The sequence below is a fragment of the Salvelinus namaycush genome, chromosome 35, assembly GCF_016432855.1.
Source record: "Salvelinus namaycush isolate Seneca chromosome 35, SaNama_1.0, whole genome shotgun sequence".
In the NCBI taxonomy this organism is placed as follows: domain Eukaryota; kingdom Metazoa; phylum Chordata; class Actinopteri; order Salmoniformes; family Salmonidae; genus Salvelinus; species Salvelinus namaycush.
Window position 1 is genome coordinate 28149736 of NC_052341.1, and position 21003 is coordinate 28170738.

A 21003-nucleotide genomic window follows, 5' to 3' on the forward strand; every position below is an offset into this window, starting at 1 on the left:
TTTTTGGTAATCAGCTGGAGAAAGCCTACGATAAGGTAATCGAAATGGGCGGTCATCAGTCAGCCGTATGCGATGGCAGAACTCTTTTGCCTCTCCACAATCCAGGCTATGTCTAGAGAACACCGTGTCATACTTCTCAATTAAACCGACAAGTTTGTCTTTCCAGAACTGTGAGACTGGACACTCCTCAACAGACAGGCCTTGAAGTCCAAGATTGCTCAGTGTACTGTTGCCATTAACTACACTGCCACCAACTGAACTCTTGGCTGTAAGACTGCCATGTGAGCTGTCACATTGTACTTTTGCCACGTTCTGGTAAGCAGCTTGCTGCTTGACATCATCAAAATCCTCCAATGCAATACAAGGGTACACATCTGCTACTTTAGCATTTCGTCTCAGTTGTTGGATTCACAATCTTCACAGGGAGCCATCCATCCCCCCACAGAGGCGTAACTACTCTCCCTACTAGTATGTGTCGATTCACACAACGAGACGTGCTGGGCTCGACAACAACAGTACTGCCCACAGAGAGTTTTGTCTTTGGGGGTAAGCGGCCCCACACCAGATGCTCACTCATGGGTTGGAGCGTTACTGCCCTCTTCAACTTAATGGTGCCCACTTTATCTGGGATGGAGTCTCCTCTCCATCTCTCCAGATTTGATAGGAGACGCAGGAACTGGCTGTCCTCACACTGGCCAGAGGGACCTGGCGTACCCACCACCCGCCAGTAGCTGTCATTTGATTTGAACTGTCTAATCAGAGACTTCAACACGTTAGTGCCAACAATGAGTTCATCAACCTGCACATCTACAATAAGCACTGGGACTACATAACTGAAGCCATAAAGCTGTAGTTTCAAGTCACACATGCCCACTGGGCTAGTTTGCGTCCCACCACAACCCACCAGTATGATGTCTGAAGGAGCTAGAAAGTTCCCCTCTACCACTCCTGCCTCCCTCAACCGAGGTACAATATCTGCGCGCAGAGTAGTAGCCATGGACCCACTATCTAACATCCCCTTCAGCTCAACTTTATCCTGTACTAGCACGGTGGTGTAAAACAAACTGTCATTCTGAGAAATTCTCATTGTGTTCTGAAAAATTACTGTGTTGTTCTTGGGTACTGACTCACAAAAATAAGAATAAACAGATTGGATATCATCATCAGTGGAGGAAAAATTAGACTGCCTCACATTGCCCTCCTCAGAATGGAGGCTTTCTAGTTTTCCTGAGACCTGCCAGTCTGTCCACATACAGGGCTCTTTCGCTTCCCAGTCTCACTACAGTCAAAGCTCATGTGGCCAGGAGAGAAGCACTTGAAACACAGCTGGTGCATCTGACAGTGAGCTTTGGTCCAGTGATTAGTGCTTCCACAGACAGCGCACTCACGCTCACGTTTGGGGAACTGTTTACGGGGCCCTCTGTTCACAGACTGAGTATTGCTGACAAGAGCCTTCTCTAGCATACTCAAAACTTTCTCTAATGTCCCACCCTCAGATACAGATTGGACCTGTTCTGGTTCACGGCCACATCGAGAAAAAGATGACACATTAGGTCTGCTCTCAGGGTCCACTTCCTCCTGGGGGGAGTCGAAGACAGCAGCCACCTGCTGTGAAAGTTGTGTTCTACATGCTTTACGCTCCCTTAACAGTTCATCCAAACGATCCTGTACCTCACTGGCTGTCCAGTCACGAAGGGGTTTGCATTTGAACACTTGGGCCAACTCTTTATCAGGACAGTTACGTACAAACATGACTGCCAACTCTGAGCACTGATTGGGCAAGGTTCTACCCTCACTTACAAGGTACTGTTCAGCTGCCTCTGCAGCTTTGTTAAGCCTAATCCAGAAATCTAGTGAACCCTCATTAGCATATGGTCTCATTGAATAGAGATCAGCTAATGGCATACCTGAGTAGACAGTATCCCCAAAGTGTTGCTTGAAAACACTGAACACTGCCTTAACATCTGTGACAACAGGGTTGTTACGCATCCAGACTTTGGTCACATCCCGTGCCCTCCCCATGAGCCTAGACATCACCTCCCCAACAGTCTCAGACCCAGTGTAACCCCTCTTCTCTAGGTAGACTCCCATTAGCTCCTCCCACTCCAGGACAGAGTACTTATCTGAGCCATCACCCCTGAAGAAAGGTGGAGCACTAACCTCTGACTTCACAACCAGATTCAGCTTGGACGCATCAATAAAAGTTGACCCACATTGTTCAGGCAGGGGAAACTGCTGGGATTGGTCAGGGGAATGGGCAGGAGAAAGACTTGAAGCCCCAGGCTGCAGTAAACTCGCTCTGATAGATTCTCCTATCTCTGAACCAATCTGCTTAATAAGGTCACTAAGCTGACTCGGTGTCCCATTATTACTGAGGACTGGGGACAATGGTACATCAAGCGACAGAGGTGGGATACCCTGGTCAGGTGGAGTAAACAGCCTACCCCTCCCAGTGCTTGTAAACTCAGGACTAGCAGCCACTCTACTCCCAGGAGCTGACTGTGCCAATGGTGTAAATGCATGGACACCCCTCCCTCTACCCACACTAACCACACCAAAATCCCCAGCATAACTCATCTTATGGACTTGAGAGTCTTCCATGGCTCAATAGAGAACTAAACTACAATGTAATTTACTGCATACAAATACAAAAAAAAATGCAATAAACAAATTCCCTCAAAACATGCAAATAAACACCAATACAATTATCTAGTGAATATGCTACATTCACCTTCACTATTTACAGTATACATTCACTTATAGCAAACCATCAACAAATGCGCATGCGCGGGTCGCGCATCTCCTCCACATGCACAGCTCCGGTGGTCAGCTTGAGCTAACCAGTCGGCAGGTCGCGGCACCAGTTTGTAGCGTGGTTCGTTCTGCGTTGTGTAATTTTACTTAGGACGCTGCCACAACTGACGGTCTGCTTGTTGAAATCTTTTTATTTGCCCTGCACACGAAGAGACAACACACATGTTACCCTTGGCGCAGTCACAGCTCTCGGGCACCTTGCTAGCCGAAGGTCAAGCAAAAGAGCGCCAAAAGGAATTAACAGGCGCTGCGTGCACACACTCGCTGCACAACAGCACACCATACAAGTAAAACTATACAGAACATAATTCTGACAAAATAAAAGACATACCTGCACACGAAGAGACAACACACATGTTACCCTTGGCGCAGTCACAGCTCTCGGGCACCTGCGCGAGCACATGGACACTCACTCAACCACTGTCACAAGTACTCACAAGTTACAACAGATACCCCAGTCAGTGAACTCTGTGAAACTTGTTAACATAAATTCCTACACTGTCCACACTATAACAAACTTATGGTTGCAAAACAGTACATTGTATAACCTTATGACAGTTGTATATTAAACAGTTTCGGAGCCCAGGACAACATACCTTGCTAGCCGAAGGTCAAGCAAAAGAGAACGATAAAGGGGTATGGAGATACAGATAACCCGCGATGGGCCAAACCAAAATATACAAAACTTTTACAATCACATGTATGTACAATATTGGTATGAAAAAGTGTTTGTACACCAAATAAAAACATTAGCTATGCAGCTGTAATTAAATAAAAAATTACACTGAATTATTATTATTATTATCAAATTATTAACATCCCCTCTTGACCTGGCCTATTTGAATTGGTCCTTGTGTGCAATTTGGTGCGTAATCTAGGGGAACAACATCACACTGCTACATAGGCAGGTCAGTTAAGAACAAATTCTTATTTACAATGACGGCCTACCCGGGCCAAACCCTAACCCCGACGACGCTGGGCCAATTGTGCCCCGCCCTATGGGATTCCCAATCACGGCCAGTTGTAATACTGCCTGGAATCAAACCAGGGTCTGTAGTGACTCCTCTAGCACTGAGATGCAGTGCCTTAGACCACTGCGCCACTGGGTAGCCCTCAAAGGGTGGCTACTTAGAACAATCTAAAATATAACATTTTGATTTAATTAACACTTTTTTGGTTACTACATGATTCCATATTGTTTTTTTCCCTTTATTTTTATTAACAGAATTTCTTTTCCACATACGGTGATGACATACAGTACCAGTCAAAAGGTTGGACACACCTACTCATTCAACGTTTTTTTTTTTTTTTTTTTACTATTTTCTACATTGTAGAACACGTCTAAACTACGAAATAACAAATGTCGTTATTTCATAGTTTTGATGTCTTCGCTATTATTCTACGATGTAGAAAATAGGAAAAATAAAGAAAAAAAATGAGTAGGTGTGTCCAACCTTTTGACTGGTACTGTATGTCATCACTGTATGTGGAAAATAAAACTGTTAATAAAAATAAAGGGGGGAAAAAACATAGATCCAAGTAGACACAGCGGTAAAACAGCACTCTTTCCTTACATAACCTTCTCTTCCTTCTTGACCTAATTGGGGCTTGGAAGTACTCTTAAAAACCTTGGTGGAATCTAGAACTCCCTCTTTGAATATAAATGAAAGCCACTAAATTTAACAGGCTATTTGGCTTTTGGTTTGCTATCTATTCAACAAATGGGGACTATTTGAAACCAGCAATATCTCAATAAAATGTAATAAAAAGGCAATCATTCTTATAGTGGCAATCCGTAGTTGCTACATCCATTATAAATGATTGAAATATACTCATTGATTCTTGAAGAATATAACTTAGAAATGCCCCATGAGCTTAGTTCAACTGTCGTACCCCATCAGAACCCAAAATATAAGCTTGTTTTACTCCAATGTTTGTTAACATTGTAAATTGCAGCTTAACAAACACTGTATACCTTCAAAATAGGCTTTAAACTATGATTTGGATATTTTGAATGGTCAGTCCTTGCATCAATAGCTATGTCTATGAATCTAAAAGTGGTTACATGTCTTCAGGCCCATCCCTCAGCTTTTTACCAAAATACAGAGTGACAGCTTTGTTATTGTTTCAACTCCGGATTGCCCCTTTAAATAAGGGTGACCGTTGGGACCCACCCTCTCCCTTTGTCTTCATGTTTGACCTATAAGCTGTGACTGGGTAAACTCAGTACACAGTCCAGGATATCATGACATGTTGTATGCCACACATGGTACATAACACCAGTACTTCCCACATGATGCATTCCATTCTCTGGTCTGTAACCAGACTTCAGATCAGGTTCACAGTTGCATGTTTGGAATCATGCCCAATCAAAGATAAACAGCCTAGCACCATCTAAACTTCTCAAGTGTCAATGCTACTCTTCCGAGAGAGATTTTATAATAGTAGCTGAGCCCCTGGTCAACCAGATTTAAGGATGGAGGGATGGAGGTATAGATGGACGGGGGATGGGGTGGGATTATTATGCCCTGATGTTTTCATTAATGGAAAATCCTGGGAGGATTTGGAAAGAATTTAGTGGAGCGTGCCGTTACGCTGAGGCGAAACAAGTGAAGTCTTTGAAAATAAGTTTTCAATTTCCCCTTATTTGATAGGATACCCTGTCATCTCTATGCCAAAGCTCAAGGCTCTGACCAGAGGCTATTCAGACATACCTTGCTATCAATATGAAAGTACTGTAGCTCTCTTATGATAGCCTCTGCAATGAAAGTTTGACCTCTTGAACCGGGTCATATTAGAGTGTACTGTATATCAAACAAGACAAATCCACTATACGCTGTTGAGGGTCTTAAGGCTTTGTATAATCACAATTTAAATAGGGTATGAGCAGCATTTTCATTGAAACAGGCTAACATATGTTAGCTTAGCTTCATTTTGTAAATGATCAGCTGAAGAAACCAATCTTTGTTTGAACAGGCTGTAGGTTTATAGTAATATTCAGAGCAAATACAGTAGGCCTATGTGGTTATATCACTGGCTGAAATGAAATATATAAGGCTTTCGCCTAGGGTGACATATTGCTATATGCATAAAGACTGAGGGCTTCTTTTAAACCAAGTTTATGACAGATGGAGCCTTGTGATTTACAATGTAATGACATGGCTGTGAATCTGATATTGGAAAGAGAGTTATATAAGCAAATATTGCACGCCCTTTCACATTTTGGAGAATATGATCCAGTCAAATGTATATAATTCAGAAGACTGGGCCCTAGCTACTAAACTTCACTTTTCATAACTTAACCTAGTTATAGTTAGTAGTAACTATGGCTCTGAGTTTTTCCCTGTTCACATCAGGTCAGTCATGAGAAATCGCAACTATGAGGATAAACCTCTGCGCGTGGCCCTGGAGTTTCCCTGTCTGAGCCTGGGCAAGACAACGATGGTCAGTGTGATAAGCACATTTTAAATTGAGGGAAGAATGGTGTCCCTGTTGGATGATATAATTTCCCTGTTCTCCGTGCTTTCTCTCTCTCCTCCGGTCCTCACCGCCCACTCTGATGTGGATTTGCAGCAAACGACACACTCTCTGAAGCACGTCACACCCAAGGGATATTCGGCACACACTAATCCCCGTGCCAGTCCATCAGTTTCAAAACACAAACAAAAAATGTCCATGTGAAAGGGATGATATGGGGCAATGCCATAGCCACAGAAGAGTGTTTAAAAAAATGTATGATGAAGAGCTCAAGGTGTTACTCAACAATGTTATTTTGGGGAACTCATATGCCTACCTTGCTCATCTACAACAGCCCTGAGATGCAGGCTGAATTCTATTTTCTCAGTATTTCCTTGTTCATTGAACATGTGACATGCCTTTTAGAAAGTGCAGTCATGTCCAAGTGAAAGCAACAGGTATGTGCAGTACAGTAGACACCTCAGACTCACTGTGAGAACTAATTATATCAGAAGTCGCTATGAACTAAGCAGTTTGACACTCATTCTTTTTCATCTCATCTGTCTGGTCTATTGGGCGGGACAGCGTATTTGGCGGGCGCGGGAGGTTTTACTAAACTAACATATTGTTTTCACAGTAGTCATACCAAGGATCATTTAGCTATTTGACTTGGAATTTTAGGACTTCTTTTGGTATCACAACAAAATCTATACAAAAATGATTTGATGAAACATTGAAAATTTGGCCTTGCGTCAATTACCACATAGAAACGCACTGAGTAACAGAACCATACATGGAAGGACAGATCGTCAAAAAATACCTAAAAAATAAGTTTGTTTTTAAGTGTCTGTCTGTCCTATATCTGAGAGATATTGATACACCATCAAAGTGTAATTAATAACTTCACCATGCTCAAAGGAATATTCAATGTCTGCTTTTTGTATTTTTACCCATCTACCAAAAGGTGCCCTTCTTTGCAAGGCATTGAATCTGTGTTTTCAACTAAGGGATCTTACAGATAATTGTATGTGTGGGGTACATAGAGTAGATGAGGCAGTCAATCAAAAAACTTTTTTTTGCAACTTATTATGTGACTTGTTAAGCACATTTTTACCCCTGAACTTATTTAGTGTCACGAATCCCGTTTCCTGAGTCTGTTTTTTGCCTGTGTTCTGTCCTGGAGTGTTTTTTCCGGCGTCCTGGAACGCACCCTGTCTGGTTGCCGGGCAATGTAGCCAGTTGGGAGTTCTGATTACCCGCACCTGTATCCCATCAGCTATCTGCACACCTGGTCCTGATCATAATCTCTCCTCTTCTTAAGCCCGGACCTGACATCCATTCCCTGCCGGATCGTTAGCCATGAACAGTATGTTGTGCCCACGAACCAGCCTCCAGTTGATAGAGTTTGTTTTGTTTTGTTTTGTTTTGTTGTTTGGTACGTCTTGCTTGCCTTTAACTTACCTCCGTTTGTTCTGTCTACAGCCATTCACCCGGAACCCATATCCCATCCCTGTCTGCTCGTGGCCAGTTTTTGTTTATCCCTTGGATCTGCCTATCCAATCCCATCAACACACCTCCGCTGCCCGCTCCACCACCTGGAACTATCTACCTCCACGTTCTCATTTATTAATAAATACTCACCATCTTCATACTCACCTTGTCCTGGTCTGCTTCTGGGTCCAATTTTGGTAAACCCTGACATTTAGGCTTGCCATAACAAAGGGGTTGAATAGTTATTGACTCAAGACATTCAGCTTTTCATTTTTTATTAATTTGTACCAAAAAAAAAAAAAACATAATTCTACTTTGACATTAAGGGGTAAGCCAGTGACAAAAAAATCTACATTTATTCCATTTCAAATTCAGGCTGCAACACATCAAAATGTGGAAAAAGTCAAGGGGTATGAATAATTTGAAGGCACTGTAGGCACTGGCTACCTTCAGCAAAACAATGTGTTTGTGGGAGGCTCGTCTTTCCATAGAGGGGTCATATTAGTTTTGTAGGCCAAACCGTTCGGACGCTACAGACGTTTCCGTGAGAAGACCGATTTTCAGGATGTCTCCTGGTCTTACAAACATCGCTGTAGCCCTGTCACCTTCCACCGCAGATGCGGATGGCCGACATCGGCGGATGCGGCCCATGCGAAAAACACATATCTCTAGCTTAAAAATAAAAAATTATAGGGATTTTTGTATTATGCTAATTAGATTTGTGCGGATGCGCGGACATCGACTATAGGGGGGTTAATGCTTATGGCATGTCGTTTTGAAATCAAAGCTCACTCTTATTGATGTTTGGTCATGTAATGCTTAAATTCTCCTGTATTCCTTTTAAGCAATAATATAGCATTCTTGCTCAAGAGCTTCGTGACTCTTTCTTTGTTTACATTCTATTTCCTCAGGAGATTTCGACATTCCAGGGTCCCACTAGACCAGACAGATGTCATGTAGCCTTTTGAGAGTTGAAGAGGTTTGGTTAGTTCTGTACTTTCAGTATATTAAGTTTTAGTTTATGAACATTGTAATGGGAAATAGGCTACACTTAAAGTTAATACTTTGAAATAAAGAAGATTTCAAAGTACAAGGAAGAGAAATTGCCAAAATCTTTATATTAACGTGGGACATCTTTCTCTGTCCAATGTGAGCATACAAATGGCAAGCATACATACTATTTAATGGTAAACTGCATAAAATAATATCCAACTGCATGTAAAGTGTATCTTCACCCTTTTGCTTTTGTATAACAATGTTTCTCTGTACAACTATGAGCAGTTACGTACTCTGCAGTCCAGGACCCTGGCTAGTGTGAGTGACGGTTGACATTTTGATTATTCTGCCACCATGCCAGGCAGCTGAGGCATGCGCCAAGAATAGGGTCAATTTGCAAGGAAGGAATGGAGACTAAGAAGAAAGCGTGGAAAAAAGCTCACATTCATTATTTGTGTGCTGTGCTCTATGGATCACTAGTGATGTCACCTCTTGCCCCCTTTGATGTCATTACATTCTATGTGAGGGCTTGGCAGGACAACATATAAGAGGAGGATGTTAACATGATCTGGTCACAGCATGTGACTTTAGGACAAAGTATGTGTTACATATTCAGTTTCCACCCCTTCCGATGATGTACAGTACAGAGACACCTTGGAGATGTTGGGGCCCACTAACCTGCCCAATGTCACCCACTAGTAACAAAGTTGGTCCATTACGTAATAGACATGACAATCACACACACACACACACACTTGATGATTGATCAGGAGTTACTAGAATTCATTATAGATGCCATGTTTTGCTTCTATGGGGTAGTGTCTGGTATTTTGGGGTTCCTTGGAGTTTAGCAAGACTTCTTTAGACGTTGTTTCCCCCGAGTGAATTCTGTCTGACATATAAAACGGTCAGTCACTCTCATTATTTTGTGCCCTATAGGTATATTCAAGCGTCAGACGTACTTCTAAACAAGCCACTCACGTCCCTAGTTTCTCTAGGTAGAAGACAAACAAGAGAGTAGTCCATCAGGGTCGGATGTTGTCTGGGTTTACCATTGACCAACAAACCAAAGACCAATGTAATCAATGTATTTTCAACCTATTTTTGTAAATCAGAACTCTGTATCAAATGAAGAGACAAGTGTCAACTCTACAAACGTTCTGCAATAGACAAGTTGATAATGAATAAATAATGGGCGGAATTTGAATAATGTCTTTGTCTGCCAATATGCCATGTCTCATTAGAAAATCACAGCTCCAATGCTTTCACATCAGCGTAGCATGTATCAAAACCACATGAAGTAATTCCAAAGTAAATCCAAACACTAAGGAGAGCGAGCATGGGAGAGGGCAAGTGTTTTATATGTTTCTTTCCAAGGTGTGATGTGTACTACGTGACCAAGTGAAAGAACAGAAAACCCTACCCTTGTAAAGACATCATATGTTTACACACGGCTGACATTTGACTAATCACTATAGTTCCATGGACTTGAGATGAAGTTCAAGTTCATAGAGATGGATTCTTTCATTTGACCTTTCTGACATCTACCAGATATAGAATGCAATAACGTCAGTTGACGTCATTTTTTAAAACATGTCCAAAGATTAAGGACATACATACACTATTAAAAAAATCTGTTGTTTTACAGTAACTTACTGGCAGCCGATTACTTGTAAGTTACTGTAAAAAGAAAATACAGTATGTTACCGTAAATACCAAAGAAACTTTAGTGTAACAGTACAACAGTAAGGTTAATGTTAGGATTACTGTTACCTTAAAAACAACTGGATTTTTTAACAGTGTACAGTACATGGAAAGACAAAACCAATGTTTCAAGTCTGAATCCAGTCTTATGTGCTGATCCTGTAACAATTAATTGAGACAGGCCATTATATTGTCCCTGCCAAAATAACATACTTTTCACTGTAACCAGCAACATGAAAATGACTAAGTTGACCTGTAGTGGATTCTCTATTATTGGTGAACTACTGACAACCCCATATAATGTATCCAGCTTTAAGGGACATGTGTCTGGAATTTGAATGGAATTTGAATGGAATTAAAATGTATTTGTCATTATAACCCCATAACGTCTTTGGAAACATTATATTCCCTAACTACTCATTCAACTCTATCTGATGAGTAACCAAAGTTAACACACATCAGGCAGGCTATTCACAAGGTGTTAATAGCAAAGGATCCATTTTGGGATGCTGGCTAGAGTAAGGCATTGGCAGTGTAAAGGGCAGGTGTGAATGAGTAAGTAATATGACATGTCTAGTCGTAGAGTGACTGGACAGTTAGTAGCGCCCACAGTTGCTATCTGAGGTACTGTATTTGACCTTTTGACTTCGAAAAGGCGGTGAGATCCTGACCAACGCACAAGGACACATGGCTTGATTGCCGCAAATCTTCCCCATTTCTACTTATAGTAGATTATTATAAGCAAGTTATGAGAAGGTTGACGGACTAACTAGAGATGGATCATGTCTGATTAATCACAAAAGCTGGCTACGTCCATCATACTTGTGATAGCCTTGGTAAGTTATGTGTGAAATGTTACGTATCCATATGATATTATTGAAGTGTCCTGCGTTATTAACAAGCCGATTATATCATTTCAGGGTCCCATTATTTGCAGGGTAGGCTCTGCCAATTCCAACAATGTTTTTGTACTCTATTGATACAATTTATTTGAACTAGCTGAAAATAGTATTATTTGGTTTGTGATATTTGTTCAGCTGTTCACGTGCTGATCGATTCATGCATGTGATGAGTGCGTTGACGCTCAATCGCTGACCATCTGTCCCTGTATCAGACAGGCAGTCAAGAAGCAGAACAAGACGAATCCAAAAACAAGCGATAAGCCTCAGCTAGGGGACAGACCACTGAATGCTATCAAGACGATGCTTCTTAGTTACTCAATCGGATCTATCTCCTTGCTTTAACCAATCTAAACCTGACAGTCACTGACTCGCTCAATTCAACTCTGACGTTCAAACAGTAAACACAGAAGACTCCCCACTCGACCTATCCGGGAGAAGTTTTCTTTCCCTTCGTCTCTGTGTCATTCTCTCTCTTCTACACTCTGATTGAATGCAAAGTCAAACATGCCAAGTTCTTCCGGGTCAGTACATCCTGAAAACTGCATTTCTAAACAGCTTTTGCAGCAAATGGCTGTACGTGCTGGTTAGCAGGCAGAGCGATCATTATGCTCACACAGTCTGTGTTATCGTCTGCTCTGCTCTCTGTATCTAATAATAGCACTGACCTGTTTGGTCTATGCTCATACATCTGGCAGCTCATCAATCTTGGCCAATGAGACATGCTCTCTATCTGCCCAGTCCTCTACGGTCGTCTGTTAACATTGCCTGCATAGCTATTTGTCTCTTCAGCATTCTTAAGTGAGGCTCTCTGCTCTTTCTGAGAGACGTGCGTCACATGCGACACTGGAAACATATGGACCAGACCCTGACCTACTATCAATCAATCAATCAATCAATCAAATGTATTTATAAAGCCCTTATTACATCAGCTGATGTCACAAAGTTCTGTACAGAAACCCAGCCTAATACCCCAAACAGCAAGCAATGCAGGTGTAGAAGGACGGTGGCTAGGAAAAACTCCCTAGAAAGGCTGGAACCTAGGAAGAAACCTAGAGAGGAACCAGGCTTTGAGGGTTGGCCTGGTTCTGGCTGTGCCGGGTGGAGATTATAACAGAACATGGCCTAGATGTTAAAATGTTCATAGATGACCAGATGACTGTTTGTGTCTGCTCTCAATTGCTTGATTGTTTGAACGGGTCACCCCTGTATAAATATACTTTGTTATAAGAGTCACACCTCTTGTATAATTCGTGCACCCTGTTTAGTCACAAAATGTCATTAAGAATGTTGTACTTGAGCTTTAGACAATGGTATTGCAGATACGGTGATCCCAGCTGGATAATACTGCTTAGACAACATAATAATCTCATACATAAAATCCAGATTGAAAAGTCAGGAGTCTTTCACCCTATAAACATTCGATTTTTATTTCTGAAAGGAACACAGAAAACAGTAAGCCATTTCTCACACACAGAGAACTTCCCTTGCAGTAGAAAAATCATGCTGGCGGTTAGAAACCACGGCTTGTGTCATAGCCCTTTACATTCGGCCGTATTTCCATTTCAGAAACAAAGTAGCTAACAGTGTTTACCACTGTCTGGTAAACTCTGAATCCTCAGTCCCAAGCATAGCCCTCTAACACTGACCTATTTTCCATTCATTTCCCTTTTAAGCACTTCCCTTACTTACTCATACATTCCTTAAATAACATCCCCACTGCCCTCACTCTCATCCCCCTTTTTTTCCCATAGGAGACAATTCACATAGCATGGGTCCACATTGAAGATAGAACAGCACATTCGTACAGTAGCAGCAAACATATAGAAGAGCAGGTTAGGAAGAGACACATTGAATGTGTTTGCATGTGAAGGATTTTCACAAACACAATGGACGTAGGAAAAATGGTAAGTGAAAAAAGGGAGGTGCTCCATTTAGGCCCACACCGTGTTGATAATATGCTGGGGTATCGTCATGCATATTTACCTGTATTGCTTTTCGTTTTTTCACCTGAAAGTCTTCAATCAAATGGTACCATGGCATTTTAGACAACTTCAATATGAAGTACTTTATGTTGTACCTAAATTATTCCACTTTCAACTTCTTATTCTTTCACATTCTCACATTTTAAAGGCATGCCATATTTCGGTCAGTGCAAAGTCGGGTGCTCTGGCAACAATGTCTGGCAACATTCGGGTGACTTACATTATAGTGATATTCTGGTGGCTTACCGTACATCTAACACCAAGGAATAGGTTCAGCTATTATAGGGAAAGTAAAGCTAATTATGTTGATATAAACTCACCAAAACAACTCTCCATGTACAAAATGCTAAACCTAAATGCTAAAGATATGAATTAAAGTGCAGGCTCCCAAATTTGGAGTGGTCTTTCTGTTTGTGAAATCAGCTTTACTCACTGTGTATATAGGTGGTGAAGTAATGCCATTGTATTACAAACTGCTTAACGGACAATCAAAGTAACATTACAAAGGAAGGCATCTATGTTAGGACAAATCATAATATAACACATTTCCAAGTCTATAAAATGCTTTAGTTCACAGCAAAAATTGAGTACACTATTATATCTGAGCCTTTAATGCCCTTTGCAATTTGTAATTAATTCCAGGCAATTTAAATCATAATATTTGTGTGGCTATGATGGCATTTTACCACAATGCTTTATGTTGTGTACAGGTACACAATGATTAGGGGGTTAACTGGGTGATAACAACAGGTGGTTACAGGATCAAATGGTTGTTTCTAGATTTCTGTTTCTTCACATATACCCACAAACATGAAGAGACAACACATTCTGAACCTTTCCACTGCAGTGACAAAAACAAATATGTCCATTCTAGGGCCCCACAAGGACCGCAACTGTTGACGCGTGAGTCATCTTAACGGTTCAGATTGTGGTTATATCTTCATTGTTGAGACGGGTCAGCCAGCACTCTCATACGAACACACAGTTAAATGTTCTGCTGTCACTCAAATGGAGTTGATGTTATGAGAGCATCTTGTGGATTTCTCATAAAGGCCCTGTTGTTGCGTCACCAGTATGGGGCCGTGGTCTCTACGCGGCCCCGGCTCTGCCATTCAGGGAAGAATCCACTGGATGTCCTCGGGCTCCCGAACTGGTCAAACTCCATCTCCGGCGTCTTGCCGTCTCTCTTGAACTCAACTGGTGCGGTGGTCTGGATGATGGGATTGCTGGTCTGGTCAGCGTCTGTGTCGTTGTGGAGCAACTTGTAGTTCTTCTCATCGTTGTTGTCCCAGTACGTCTGATCCTGGGTAGTGAAGCATATGCAGAATTCTACACGCTCCTGTGAGGGCACAGAACTTGACAGGTCGACGGTGAAAGCGAAGGTGTCAGTGTCCAAATAACCGTACATATTGTTCAGGTACGTACATGCAACGTCCGTGTGTGTTTTCCATGAGTCAAACGTTATCCGTATGGAGACCAATTTCTCAAAGCTTACATTCCTGACTTTCACAGTGCCAGTGAGTGACCGTTCCTGGAGTGTGCAGTTCTCCAGACACACTTGGTTCTTCTTAAGCCGGTTCCTGAAGTCAAGGTAATCTTCAGCAGGCTGAGGGAAGTCCAGAGTAAAACTTTTCTCTATGGAGACCTTCAGGCCGGTGGTGGCATTGGCCAGGTCAGACAGGTCAAATTGCAGGTCAGACAGTGGGTCCTCCTCAAACTCCTTGAACACGTGGATGGCCGTTAGGGACATGCCTTTTGAATCGGCAAATACCACCCGCTTCTTCCCGTTGGCCTTGGGACTCTTCCATCCCAGGCTGGAAGCCTCTACCTCTTGCTTGGAGCTGATGCACGGCCTCAGTGGTTTGTAGCAGTTGGCCAGGTTTCGCGATCGGCAGTCCTCGTACGTGCTGAAGAAGCTGCGGAGGGGCGGAGAGCTTGCCAGGCAGATCCTCATGGCTACATCTACTGGCATGATAGGACCTGGCATCGGCCTGGTGTTCAACATGTGTAGGACCCTGTTGAAAAAGAAGACCGCACCAAGAGGACAACAAGGTTCTAGGTGAAACTGTTATATGTTGAGGTGAAACTGAAAATAGTAAAGCCCATGCAGGATGTGGTCAAAGAAAGTAATAGAACTCATGTAAGAAGTATGTACACAGGCTATGCTGTGTAAGAGGTAACAATATTTTAGGCATACTCAAACCACACTTCCGTAGTAATATTGCATGCAGAAATGCTTTTGTTATTTTTGGGGATTGATGTGGTACATTAATTGAAAGAGACCTGTCATCTAAATTAATCCAACACAGATGTGTAAAAGTATTCAATACATTTGTTCCTGGAACAGTTTGAACATCTACACTGATAATAATACTCAAAATAGTTTATACCAGGCTATAGTAATCATATGTAGGGAGCTATATTGCATACTTTTACAATTCAAATAGGCCTAATTCTTTTCCAGAAAATATTCAGCAATAGCTTACAAAAGTCCAGAAGATAAACAGCTATCCAACTTTCAAGTCCTTGCTCACACGATAATGACTGTGCCACATAGACTATAGGTTTTTAGTTTTCATGTAGATGATGGGGGCAGTAGGCTTGGGTATAAATAGGTGACCTTTTATCTAGCTGTATGCAACAATACTGGCCAGTCAATGAAAATGTAATAAAAAGTATCACAGGCAAAAGAAAACTGGTCAGTGAGTTAATTTATGATATTTCATCCACAGATGTAATCTCACCTGGGATTGAAAAACGATTATATTTAAGAAACTTTTCGTTTTTATTAATTGCGCAGTTCAAAATTCATGCCCCATCCAATGACAGTAGTTCCATCGAAGCGCTTCATATTTGACGCACTGTGAGCTTACCTTGTGCAATTCATTGGGAAGCGTTGAAACAGCCAAAAACTTTAAATGTTGCTGATGAATAAACGGACTAACTTCATAAGAACAGAATTGTGTTCTTTTTTTATTTTGCCATTCCAATGAAGGTTGAGAATCCTGAATGCTGCGTGGCACGCCCACTTCACCTCTGCAGTCCAGCTGTACTGACAATGGCTCAGGCACTCTCCAGTCTCCATTTGTACATCCGGACGATTCGCATACTGCTTCAAATTAACCCCGGATGATAGCCAATGGAAAAGCGAAACGCCGAGCGCTCGCGCAATCAGCGACCAGCTCAGCGTTGCGCGTCTACCGTCCTACCCGAGGTGCTGAAATGTCTAGTCGGTTCGGGTTACGTTGCAGGATGGGGAGTGGAGGAGAATAATTCGATTTTTAGTCATAATAGACCTCTACTGGTTGTTTTTATGTTTAGCAACTAAATATGTGCATGTCAATTACGCATAGTTTGTAGTCTATACATTATAGACATCTATAATACCATATCTCATATTTTGAAGATAGACCTGAGGCATTTTGTACCATTCCATTAGCCTATTTGTGAAATTCCAGGTCTAACTAACTCTAGTTGGAAAACTAGGGGATTGTAATCTAAATATAACTATGCCAAAGTGGGAGCCTGGGCTGGGAGACATTTCTTTGAGATCTCAGGCAGCTGTAAGCTTTGAAATACCTCCACACTGACACAGCAAATCTATTTGAACTTGTCTGAGCAGAGTATCAGTTCATCATAGGGGTATGATCATCTGCTAGGTGCCATGCTAGCGAGGACAACTTCTGCACTGAAGCGTCCTGGGGAAACTGTTTATATTTGTCTCTGCTGCCTTTAGAGCGGTGCAGATTACTGTAGCTCTTTTTAGCTTGTGAAGGGCTGGAGGAGTGGTCTCACCGCTATCATGAATGTGGTAGACAGAAGAGAGGCCATGGAGAGGGCAGTGTAAGAGAGGGTGTCAAGTGAAATGTCCACCATCAGAAGCCTTATTACTCAGACGTGACTGAGATTCCGCTCTTGTCTCTATGGGGAGATAAGGTGCTATACATGACTCTTACATCATTGCAGTAGGAATATTTAAAGAATTTCCGCTCCATAACTGACTTGAGTTATAACTGTGTAAATGGATGATCTACTTTCACAATAATATTATTATTATATATACTCGGCCTTGTCTCAGGATGGTAAGTTGGTGGTTTGAAGATATCCCTCTAGTGGTGTGGGGGCTGTGCTTTGGCAAAGTGGGTGGGGTTATATCCTGCCTGTTTGGCCCTGTCCGGGGGTATCATCAGATGGGGCCACAGTGTCTCCTGACCCCTCCTGTCTCAGCCTCCAGTATTTATGCTGCAGTAGTTTATGTGTCGGGGGGCTATAGTATTTCTCCTTTCTTATCCGGTGTCCTGTGTGAATTTAAGTATGCTCTCTCTAATTCTCTCCTTCTCTCTTTCTTTCTTTCTCTCTCGGGGGACCTGAGCCCTAGGACCATGCCTCAGGACTATCTGGCATGATGACTCCTTGTTGTCCCCAGTCCACCTGGCCGTGCTGCTGCTTCAGTTTCAACTGTTCTGCCTGCGGCTATGGAACGCTGACCTACTATTATTTGACCATGCTGGTCATTTATGAACATTTGAACATCTTGGCCATGTTCTGTTATAATCTCCACCCGGCACAGCCAGAAGAGGACTGGCCACCCCTCATAGCCTGGTTCCTCTCTAGGTTTCTTCCTGGGGTTTGGCCTTTCTAGGGAGTTTTTCCTTGCCACCGTCCTTCTACAGCTGCATTGCTTGCGGTTTGGGGTTTTAGGCTGGGTTTCTGTACAGCACATTGATATATCAGCTGATGTAAGAAGGGCTTTATAAATACATTTGATTTGATTTTATATCCCCGAATGTAAAAGCAAATACTAAAACAATCCAATCTAGATATGGTTTATATAAACTTGGTAAAGGCAAAAAGGTGTCTCACACAGTAGTCTGTCTAAAAACGTTTCTGAATGCAACCTATTTCCTCATAGCAACCATGTGGCTTGAAGCCAATTACTGTGTGCGCTTCCCTGGTTCAGTGTACTGTACTGTAGGTCTAGCGGTCACAGTCAGAAGCTCTTGCACATTTGTTGGTTTTTGCATAACAGGAAGTTAAGTTTAATGACGGTCTGCATATCTGGAGAATGCATGCTCACTGTTATACAGTAACTTCCGGAGCAACTGGAAAACATACTAGTGACACACAGAGATAGTGTAAGTGACTCTCTAAATACAGTATCTAAGTAAGGTTGAAATTGCAGCCTAAAATAGCCATAATAGTGTGCCTGTTGCTTTCTTTATATCAGGACCCATTGAGGCTTAGTTTCACGTGATTCAATATCCTTTAAAAGGGCAGACTTCACCTGCTTTTTCTTCCACCGTACTGTAATTGGAATTTCAAATGAGTCAGCATTATTAATACGTTTCCTGAGGCAAAACGAACAATACTGTGTGGGAATGCCTTCAGATCCAAATCTTTATAGTTCCTTATACTTGAGGCACTGGCCCAAGAAAACACTGCAAACTTCTGTTATAGTTATGCTATTAAGCGGTTATTTCTATTTGTAACAAAATCTTTTCTATTCTTGTATTGGATATTTCCTCTAGCATTTGGATGTGGTTTGAATGATTGACCAAGATATGTAGTTAAAACTTTATTCAGGTCAAAATGCTTTCCTGGCTGATATCCCTGCAAGTGGTAGAGTACCCATATCACAACAATGAATTGTTAGGAATTCTGGATTGGTAAGGTCAGATGGCAGGCCTACCTGAAGGGTTCACTCCACAGTGTTTAATCTGGCATTCTGCCTAACAACCCAACTGAGTAGAAAAATGCATTGTTTCAGACTTAGAGACACCCAGTGGAAAATGACAGAAATTATTCTTAGGGAGTAGGGACATATTTTTGAAATGCAGCCAAAATGCATACTCGTCCCTTTAAAAATATCATGATATAATCCATACTGTATAGGGCCAACAAACTAGGTGATTGGTCCTTTGTAGACATGTACCACAACTTTTGATAAGTATAGTCTACTGAGCTATTTGTGGGTATCTTTTTGAATGTGGCTTATTTGGTTCATATACAGTATCAACCGATAAACTGATGATTCACACTACCATATGAAATTACATCATAGAACATGGAGTCCTTCCCACATTCAGATCATCCCACATTTAAGTACTCTCCCAACAGCCTATAGGGGGTGCTGATATGAATAGAGGGCCAGAAACAGGGGCCGGCAGCTACTGAGAAGTATTTTTAGCACATGAAGTTCAGGTGCGTTTGCCTTGTCCTCACCAGACTGTAGTCACATAGGTCATTGGCAATAGAAGTAACTTCATATCATCAATTTCATCTGATTTTTTGTGTTGAAAATGGAACCCTTCAACCAAAGAACTACAGTACCAGTCAAAAGTTTGGACACACCTACTCATTCCAGGGTTTTTCTTTATTTTTGACTATTTTCTACATTGTAATACATATGGAATCATGTAGTAACCAAACAACTGTTGAAAAAATCTAAATACATTTGAGATTTGAGATTCTTCCAAGTATCCACCCTTTTTGCCTTGATGACAGCTTTGCATAATCTTTGTATTTTTGTTTACTACATGATTCCATATGACATTTCATAGTTTTATTCTACAATGTAGAAAATAGTAAAAAAAAAAAAAAAAACTCGAATGAGTAGGTGTGTCCAAACTTTTGACTGGTACTGTATATATTTCCATTTTGGAAAATGTTGGGGATGTGGTATATTTCTAGTTGTATAGTCAATATGAACAGTCCAGAGTCTTGATATTACATACAGACTATAAATAGACAACATTACAATACATTTCCATCTCAGTGAATTTACAATAAGATACAAAATAGTAATCAGAAAATGAAAATAGCACATACAGTATGTGTTTCTTTGGTTGAAGGGCTGAATTATCCTCCTTAAATATTTATCATAGAGAACACATTATTCATTTCATGTGCAGGTTTTGGGATGGCACAACTGGCTATCTGATCTGTGATAAATCGGACACTGCTCAGTTGTCCAGACCACTTGAAGTGGAGCAAATACACCAGTATTTACACAGAAAATCCAAGGTCAAACTCACTTTAAAAAAATGGAATTGTGAAAACTGGTGGTAAGCCATTGGACAGATACAAGAGGTGAGATATATGGCAAGAGCAGGCCCAGCATACCATGAAACTAGCATAGACGTATATTATATTAATTAGACAGTATGGGATAATAACTTGATAATAACATTGCATCAAATTCTTTCCCATATTATTTTCCTCCTGAAGTATAAACCATTTTTGAGCATTTTCTGTAGGGTTGTATAGGTGGTATGAATATAACAGGCATATAGGCCTGCTGCTGCAAAAATGTGACAATAAACACTATCCAGTGACAAATTAAGAAGAGAAGACTGCAGTGGAGAGACAATTAGATGATCATATTCTTCCTCATAATAATGAAATTATATTTTTTAAGTAAGTGTGACCTTTATTTCATAGATAAATCGATTTCCAGTCAGTGCATAATGCTTCATAAGTGGTTTGATTACAAAAAGGAGTCACAACCAGAGGCGATGCTCAGCACAGCAGCACGACTGGATTTTAAGCATCTCATCACGTGATGGGTGAAAATACCTCGTTTTTTTTATAACCGTTCTCCTGGCAGCATTATGCTAGCAGCACGATCACAGATTTTTTTTATTCTCCAAATAAGAGTC

At 41.4% G+C, this 21003-nt stretch overlaps 1 protein-coding gene across 1 annotated transcript; it reads right to left on the minus strand.

Annotated features, from left to right (window-relative positions):
• Nucleotides 1-12769: 12769 nt before the first annotated feature.
• LOC120029981 (protein phosphatase 1 regulatory subunit 3C-B-like) lies at nucleotides 12770-16470 on the minus strand. Its single transcript, XM_038975295.1, has 2 exons — nucleotides 16219-16470; nucleotides 12770-15360 (listed from the first exon to the last, which is right to left on the minus strand). The coding sequence occupies exons 1-2, from the start codon at nucleotides 16230-16232 to the stop codon at nucleotides 14412-14414; spliced, it is 963 nt and encodes a 320-aa protein (XP_038831223.1). The 5' UTR covers nucleotides 16233-16470; the 3' UTR covers nucleotides 12770-14411.
• Nucleotides 16471-21003: the final 4533 nt, after the last annotated feature.